Below are 9,383 nucleotides of genomic sequence, written 5' to 3' on the forward strand. Positions count from 1 at the left end.
ATTATTTCTCATCGTAATCTTATCCATTTAGGTTTCAAAAATAAAAAATAATGAACCCATATTTTACAAACTGTAGAAATAGGCCAATAAAAAATAATAAACCCATATTTTACAAAATGTATATTAATCTATACATGAACGAGAGAGCCATTAAGAAATTGCCGTCCACTAAACGAAACAAATAGTTTTTTTCAACTGCATTTTAAGTAAACTTTTGCAGCATGAGCGTATATATTTTTTTGGCTCTTATACAACGCTGACATTTCTAATAATAGGAACTGCTACAGGTTTTTTCTAGTTTGTGAAGTCGTCAAGAAATAAAATATGGAACACCACTGGTATCCTATGGAAATGCATTACGAACAATTGCGCTCTTGTAACCTATAGAGTCACGTGTATTATATGTCGTCACGAAATCGATTTTTACTTTTAATCTTCCTGGTTCTTGATCACTCATCAATGCAGGTAAACATTCTAAAACATTCAATTTGGTGTAGATTCCAAGCTTAAATAAATCACTCATATATCCGGAGCACATAATAAAATTGAGAATGGAAATGGGGAATGTGTCAAAGAGACAACAACCCGACCATAGAGCAGACAACAGCCGAAGGTCACCAATGGGTCTTCAATGCAGCGAGAAACTCCCGCACCCGGAGGCGTCCTTCAGCTGGCCCCTAAACAAATATGTATACTAGTTCAGTGATATAGGACGTCATACTAAACTCATAATTATACACAAGAAACTAAAATTAAAAATGATACAAGACTAACATAGGCCAGAGGCTCTTGACTTGGGACAGGCGCAAAAATGCGGCGGGGTTAAACATGTTTTTTTTATATCTCAACCCTCCCCCTATACCTCTAGCCAATGTAGAAAAAACAAACGAACAACAGTACGCACAGTAAAACTCAGTTTAAGAGAAGTCCGAGTCCGATGTCAGAATAGGAAACAAAAGAAAATAAACAAAATGACAATAATACATAAATACAACAGACTACTAGCAGTTACTGACATGCCAGCTCCAGACCTCAATTAAACTGATTGAAAGATTATGTCGTCTTCATCATATGAATATCAGGCACAATCCCTCCTGTTAGGGGTTTAGTATTATACCGTCATAAAATATATGAGAAGAACATAACCCGTGTCATGCCAACAACTGGTTTAAGAATAAATATGTTTAATTCCGATGCAAAGACCCTATAAGTGAATCAATATTAAAGCCAAAATATGCAATCTTTAATGACCTGACAACAGTATCGTAACTATATCCCTTCTTAATAAGTCTGTTTAAAGGTTTTGTTAGCTTTTGAGGTGAATACTGACATTTTTGTGCTTTGTAAAGAATATTACCATAAAAGATTGGATGTGAAATACCCGAACGTATAAGATGTCTGCATGTTGAGTTATATTTACGAATGATGTCCTTATACCGATGATAAAATTTAGTAAATGTTTTGACTAGTTTATGATATCGAAAACCCTGGTGTAATAATTTTGTCATAAGTTTACCCCGTTTTTTGATTCGGTTCATGTTGCTCAATCTTTATTTTTTCCGTGTAGTGTTTGTGGACTGGTGTTCGTCTTTTAGTCAGTTTTCTGTATGGCCATTGTGATGTCTGATTTTATTCGACTTTGAGTTACAAAGTGATGTGCATGTGTATAATCATGATTGTCAAGACATTAACATAAATTGTGAATGGTGTATGAATCAAGTCTGTTCTTAAAATATCAATGCTATCATTGTTAAAGCAATATTTAAGATTGAAGTTATCCTCCTCTACCGATAATTGTAGTTGAACCAACTTCAATAATTTCTACATTTTATATTATTGCCTTTCAGTCTTGATACAATGCAGTCCAATGCAGTGTTTGATTAGTTCCCACTGCAAAATGAATGCAAGCTTTATCATTCAGTGCTCAAATGCACTTTGTTTTTTTGGAAAGATTGTTCCAAATCTTTTCTAAGGCACCGGCCTCCCAAACAGAAAGTGGACAGATTAGCTACTAAATCAGTAACTTAATCTATACACACTGACATAAAGTTCCCAATTGTTCTCATGTCTGTGTACATATGCACAATTTAACTGTAAAACATTTGGTTACATCTTAATTTAAAGTATTTTTTCAAAAATACTAGTCATTACTTTTTTCTATTTACTGGCTAGTTCTAATTTGTCTTGTTACTTGTGTAAGAGTATTGATACATTACCAGTATGATTGACAACTGTCATGATCAAGGTACAATTAAACACAAAGGGTGGGTCAATAATTGGAATTCTATATAGACTCCTCCTCCTTAATGGCAATCATAATTGACCAAATCATATCTTAAGTTTATGCATAACATGACAGACCACTCAATACACAAACTTTGACCTCATTAGTATCAGATATAATTTGATCTATATGGGTCAGTCTCAATCTTCATGTTTAATTGTATTTAACATAAATATTAAATGGGCATGTCCTTATTAATATTATATACAGATGATAGATTTAATCCTTTACCTATATATAACTTTTGATTTACACTGCATTAAACAAATGATCTGTAAATTTTGATTGAAAGATGATTGAGTAAGGATTAATACATAATGTATTTTTTTTTAAGAAAGACCAAAAAGAAAATCTGTATGAGTAAAAAATCCAAGTGGTGTCTATTTTTCTTGCAAAATCTGTACAACAATTATCTGTCATTAATCCATAATTTTAATAGGTTACATTTATCAGTGAAGGTATTTGTATATTCTAATACAGGAAATGTATTTTTGCAATATAATATTTTCCCTTATTTTAACAAGAAATAAGATAAATGTCTTAAATTATTCGTCTTGGAAAACCTGTTTCTGGTAAACATGAAATCAAATTCAATGAAAATCCTGAACATTCCTCTTTCTTTTCGTTATGTCATAATGAAGATTTAAAAAATCAGTTAACCTTCTTAGTTTAAAATATTAAAAGAATATGTTCATGCCTCAAAGATTAAAATCTGCCATCTTTGGACAATAGAATAAAACATCATATTAAGTTTATTGTCAACCATGCATCTTCAATGTCATACATTATTGTTTTAATCAAAATCAATAAGGTATACTTAGGAATGTTTGAACACAGACATGCCCACAAAACAACCATTCAGAGGTTAATTTTGGGAGATAAAAAATGGAATTTAAGTTTCAAGTCTCTTTAACCATTGGTCCCAGGTTTACTGAGAAACTACAATGATAACTTTTTTTATTAGGTAATTTCGTCTGTTTAAAAAAATATAAGTATTAAGTAGCAATTTGAAAGAAGTTATTATACAAATTTAGTGACCCACTGACATAACCCTATTAAGCTTTTTATTCACTTAAAAATTGCTTATCTTTCTAAAAAATCTGCAGTAATATAACTAACAAATATGAAATAGTGCTTTATATAAAAAGTTGTTCTTGTCCACCATCACTGCAATGAAGGAGTAAAATGTGATTGAAATTGTACACACAATTCTTCCAATCTTTCCTGATTTTAGATCACTTTGATTTACCGTCGCCGTGGTTTCTTTTCCCTCGTTTCCATTTCTTTTACCCTTACCTTTAAATACCAATACAAACAGGCAAAAAATCAATATTAGCCATTTTAAAAAATGGAGCCAGACAAAGTAACGTCTCTTTAACAAACAAAAAACAGCCGCAATATTCATTAATAGGTACATGTGATACTTTCAGTTCTTAGAATATAATAGTACTACTAATTCGTCAATTTACGGTGTCGAGCACAAATATTCGGAGTAGACTTTATCCTTAGTGTATTTTATGCAAGAACTGATGCAAGTCATGTTCCAATCGAGATAGTCGGTTTAGCATTACTGAAAAAGGCACGCAAAAGACTGGTGGCATATATTGCGTATTACTACTACAATATAGCATATGATTTCACCTGACGGTAAAAGTGGTGACATGAACCAGAAATTGCCGGAAATTTGCCGGAAATCTGTAAACAGATATTTTGTTTTTGTAATCCTTATCATTCGATAAACGTTTATGCATATAAAGCAGAATTTGAATGTTTTATCTTATGTATATAAATGTTTTTATTCAAACAGGATCAATAATTATCAATCAATTTAAAGTCCTATGAAAGGAGTTTCTGGTAATTATTATGTTTAGGAAATTATTGAACAAATGCATGCATATATGTTAAACTAAGTCCTCTGCTCGCGTTTTTGTTTACATTTATTACGAATCCATACAGACTAATCGACAGAAATTATTTCATCATCGAAATTTTACCTGCAAATTTCGGGTTTTGGTGCCGAAATTTATCGATCGTTACCTATTGATAAACAATCAACACAGAATCATGGAACACGTGGAAAAAAGTGAGACGATAGAGCGATATATATTTTTTTTATGTTTTCCATATATGCGTGACCATTTGTTAGTTAAACTTTGTCATAACAGTTGTTAACTGATTTGGTGATTTTTTTTTAAATTTCAGAATCGGTTAATAGTATCTTCTTTCTATGTCTGTTTACCTTTTCTTTCATCACGGTTTCCCTCGCAATTGCGCTGTGCGATTGCCGAAGTTTTAACGAAAGGTGACATGGTTAAGGTCGCTGTATACGAAAAAAGCTGACGGCGAATTAGAGTACGGGAAGACAATAATTCAACGACAGTACATTTATTAAGATTTTGAAAAAAATAAAGGATTTTCTTGAATAAGAAAGTCTATGTACATTTTTTTCTTATAGTAAAACTTAGCCATTCAAGTATATAATACATTTTCAAATTCATTTTTATCAAATTTTAAGTATCAAATGACTTTAAGGTTTACTTATTTCCATCACAGTAATAATGGAAACCCGAGCCTGAAAGTTTGTCTTTTATCACACATTTAACTCTCCAAGTTTTTTTCCAATTGACTTTTGAGCTCATCAGACTCGATTTAGATAAAGAAAATCTGACAGTGACATGTCTATAGAGTACTGTTTATATACATCAAAACTGTAATTGCCCTTTAATTACGAATTTTAACATTTATTTTTTTTGCATTTTTGCCGATTATCTTGAAACTATAATAGATAGAGAGAAATTTGAATAGCAAAAACATTAGCAAGACATTTGTCAAGATTTACCATAAACTCAACATAGTCGGAATCGTCCGTTGTCTTCTTAAAGAAGTTGTCGACCTTAAATGACGAATTTAACCCCAAAAAAATTGTATTATTGCCTTTTATTTTTAAACTATAATAGATAGCTAGGGAGAAATTATAAACAGCAAACATGATCTACAAATCTACAAGACAGACTCTACAAATGATATAACAATAAGAAGATGTGGAATTATTGCCAATGAGACTACTCTCTACCAGAGACCAAATGACATAGAAGTTAACAACCATAGATCACCGTCCGGCCTTCAACAATGAGCAAAACCCATACCGCATAGTCAGCTATAAAAGGACCCGAAGTAACAATTGTATAACAATTCAAAACTAACGGCCTGATTTATGTAAAAAACAATGAACAAAAAACAAATATGATATTCAGCAACAAACGACAACCACTGAATTACAGGCTCCTGACTTGGGACAGGAACATACATAATGTGGCGGGGTTAAACATATTTGTGGGTACCCAACCCTCCCCTAACACGGGACAGTGGTATAACAGCACAGCATATAAACAAACTATAAAAATCAGTTGAAAAGGGCTTAACTCGTCAGATCGATACAAAGCAGAAAAACAAATAACAAAAACACAGACTGGACGTGGCAGGGTATGTATACATTCCCACAAAAAAAAAGATACTAAGTACAGATATGAGAGTACTCGCAGTTAGTTACAACTAGTTCAAAGCCAATTACAACTAATACAAAATCATGTATCTAAGACTAAAGTATCAATCAGTACACACCCAAGATTCAATGGATTTAGTGTAAAGACGTCATAAACAGAGAAAAACATGACCTTGTGCAATGCCAAAATATAGATATCGACAGACTGTAGAACCGTGAATGTGCATATGTATATGTATATATAACAATATTAGTTTGAGTCAATATTGCGGTCAATATAATCGTGTGTCTTTTTATAAAAGTTTTTGCCCTTAGAGAAAAATAAAACAAGTTTTTTTCCATATTTTTCTATTACCTTAAACAGTAAAAGATAAATGGAAATTTAAAATGCAAAAGTAATCAGATATACATGATCTGAAAATAAGTTAAAATTGCCAAAATAATCAGCCAACACCTAACAGAGATGTTGCCCTTAAATGACGATTGTTACCATTTTTTGCGTTTTTACTTTTAATCTTGAAAACTATAGTGGAAAAATCAAATACAAAAATAATCGGCAGGATAAGATCTAACCGAAATTGTTAGTCAACTCTTTTTAGTAGTTACTGACATTGAATGATGATAATTACCCATTTTTGCATTTTGGGCGAAAACTTTGGTGGATATAGAAAACCTGCAAACAGCAAAAATCATCTGCAAAACAAGATCGACAATAGGTCAAAATATCCGATATTATCATTATTATGATTAGCAAGAAACGGTCAACAAAAATTATAGAACTTAATCATGAATTGTATTCTAGTCTACTATGTGATGTTTGAGAGTGGCCATTGTTGAAGATGCACATAGATCCCGGTGAGTGACACATGCTCTTTAGAGTCTCTAGTCTATTTTATGTCCTGAAAGTAATAATCCCTCATATGTGAACAAAATGTGTATTCAAACTTTGCCAAAAATCATATCGCGAATATAGAAAAAAAAAGTGGTAGTCCAAACCCGAAAGGAAGAAAACTCCAATATGAAATATTTAGGGTCGGCCATGGCGTTGTCAGTTTGTTTTCGATCTATGAGTTTGACTGTCCCTCTGGTATCTTTCGTCCCTCTTTTTTAAACTCCACACATGCAGGTAATATATTATGACTTTTATTATCGTAGTACTGATACTTTATCCTAAATTTGTTGTATCAAAATCTAAGTTAAAAATCTCAACGAGATTTTTCGATATTTTGCCCTATCATATTGATTTTGCGTCGGTTACAAATAGGTACCTTTGCATTTTGTGTTGAAATTGTTTCACTAACAAAAACTTAATTCTTTAAAAAGTGTTAGAAAAGAGCAAAATTCCAAAACTGACAGCTTTTTTTTTTACACCTTCATTTTTCTTTTTGTTACTTGAACCTTGAAGGTACTGTTAAATATCGTATACTTTACAAATCTGTCCAGAGCAAATTAATGAACAAAAATGTATAACTCTGAAAATATTTCTAACATTCTTACTGATGCGACCAAAGAGTAATCATCTGTACAATGTTATTATTAAGATTATTTGCTCAGAGTAATGCCAACTTCAAGTATATTGATCAATTTTTGTCTTGCCAGTCAATTCAAGGAACTCAGTGGAATGTCATTTATTTTGGTTTATTAGCATTCTCACAGTAGTATATATTCAACTGTATGGCGCCAAATATACTATTTAAGGAAACTAGAATTGCAGTTAAAATCACCAATTATTCAACGAACGGTTATAAAACAAAACAAAAATGTAAAATAAAAACTAGACTAACGCTTAAATCATTTATTCTGCAGAGTAAAGACTAATATGGCATCATCCAGCATCGTAGTGTGTGGTGTTTGTGAGTCTCAGCACACAACTACAACTGCGGAGTTCTGGTGTCCTGAATGCGACGAAGGACTGTGCTCCAAATGTTGGAATTTTCACAATGCATCAAAAGCTCTACGTTACCACGGAGTCATATCTATCGACAACTATAAACAATTGCCTCCATCGATCGCCAATATTTCACAGTTTTGTTCAGAGCATAACAGAAAATTCCAGAATTATTGTTTGCAACATGAAAGTCTCTGCTGTCCACTGTGTATCCAGTCCAACCATGATAAGTGTATGGGGATATTATCACTGGAGAAAGTCATAGAAACCGCAAAGACTTCAGCCTTATTGGAAAGTCTTGATCTGAATCTGAAAGATATCAAAATGAATGTCGAGAGAGTCGTTAAAGATAGAAAACAAAATCTTGCAGAAATCCAATTACAAAGACAGAAATTTCACGACGAAATAAAACAAGTCCGAATTAAAATAAACGAGCACCTTGACAACTTAGAACAGAGAATACTTCATGATCTATATGCTGCCGAAAAGAAAATTAAATCACAAATAGAAGACTTACTGGAAAAAGTTGCTGAAAATACAGAAAAGGTGGATCTACTGCAAACTGATATGAGAACTATCAAAGAATATGCGTCAGACCTACAAGCATTTCTTGGGAGTAAAATGATTGAGACAGAAATTCAGAAACATGAAATATTTATCCAATCTTTATTTGAAGATGCAAGTTTGCAGAAAATGGACATAAACTGTAAATTCAATGACACAGTATCCGATTTATTGTCTTCAGTTATTTCAATAGGATCAGTATCCGTCCAATCAAGCCCTCCGTTGGTTGTAATGCATACAGGGAAAGAAAAACAAGTACAGACAAGGTCTGTTCAACTTGCTCCACCGTCAGCTATCAAAGATATTAAAATGAAATTACAAACAAATATTGAATATACAGGAGTCACAGGATGTTCCGTTTCTTCTACTGGAGACATCATTATTATACACAAGCAAAGCAATCGTGTACTGATTCTAAACGAAGATGGAACCTTGAGGAATGGGATACCCCTGTCAACTAGAAATCCAGTAGATGTTACTTTTATCGATGACAAGAAAATCGCTGTTTCATTTCCTGATTCAAAACAAATACAAATCATTAATATTACAACTAAAAACGTTGAACGCACAAGAAAAACGGCCAGTAAATGCTACGGTGTAAGCTACAGAGATGGCCAGTTGATGTTTTGTGGTACTGGTAAAGGTATTCAGAGTATAAAGGTGTCAGGCAAATTCACTTCTACTTTGGTTAAAGACGACACCTTGTCAAACTGGAGTTATGTGGCAACATCTGAAGACAAAATATATTATACCAATAGCTCACACCACACAGTAACATCCTGCTCATTGACTGGAGAGAAGATGTGGGAATACAAAGATCAATCAGTATGTTCTCCGCAAGGGATAGCTGTAGATAAAGACTCAAACGTTTATATTGCTTCAAATGATAATCATAGTATAACTGTGTTATCATCGGATGGAAAGCAAGCAAGGAAGCTGCTTGAACAAGATGACGGAATTGATAATCCTTTTGGACTAGCGTTTGATGTGAACAAAGGCAAATTGATAGTTGCGAATTATTCTGAATCTGCAGTGTACGCACTTTATTAAGACACGAGTTCTGATAACGTAGTTTACAGCTGCACTGGAAATATTGTAGAGATACTTAAATCTGCCTGAAATCTATTAAAATGACAACCATGAAA

General features: G+C 32.7%; 1 protein-coding gene across 1 annotated transcript; it reads left to right on the forward strand.

Annotated features, from left to right (window-relative positions):
- The first annotated feature begins 412 nt into the window (after positions 1–412).
- LOC127733299 (E3 ubiquitin/ISG15 ligase TRIM25-like) lies at positions 413–9,383 on the forward strand. The gene is made up of 2 exons (XM_052242661.1): positions 413–465; positions 7,593–9,383. The coding sequence occupies exon 2, from the start codon at positions 7,606–7,608 to the stop codon at positions 9,286–9,288; it is 1,683 nt and encodes a 560-aa protein (XP_052098621.1). The 5' UTR covers positions 413–465; positions 7,593–7,605; the 3' UTR covers positions 9,289–9,383.

The sequence above is a fragment of the Mytilus californianus genome, unplaced genomic scaffold (assembly GCF_021869535.1).
Source record: "Mytilus californianus isolate M0D057914Y unplaced genomic scaffold, xbMytCali1.0.p SCAF_3, whole genome shotgun sequence".
In the NCBI taxonomy this organism is placed as follows: Eukaryota; Metazoa; Mollusca; class Bivalvia; order Mytilida; family Mytilidae; genus Mytilus; species Mytilus californianus.

Excerpts from the sequence above, each read along its gene's own strand:
- LOC127733299 (XM_052242661.1), top strand. The coding sequence starts at position 7,606 with ATGGCATCATCCAGCATCGTAGTGTGTGGTGTTTGTGAGTCTCAGCAC.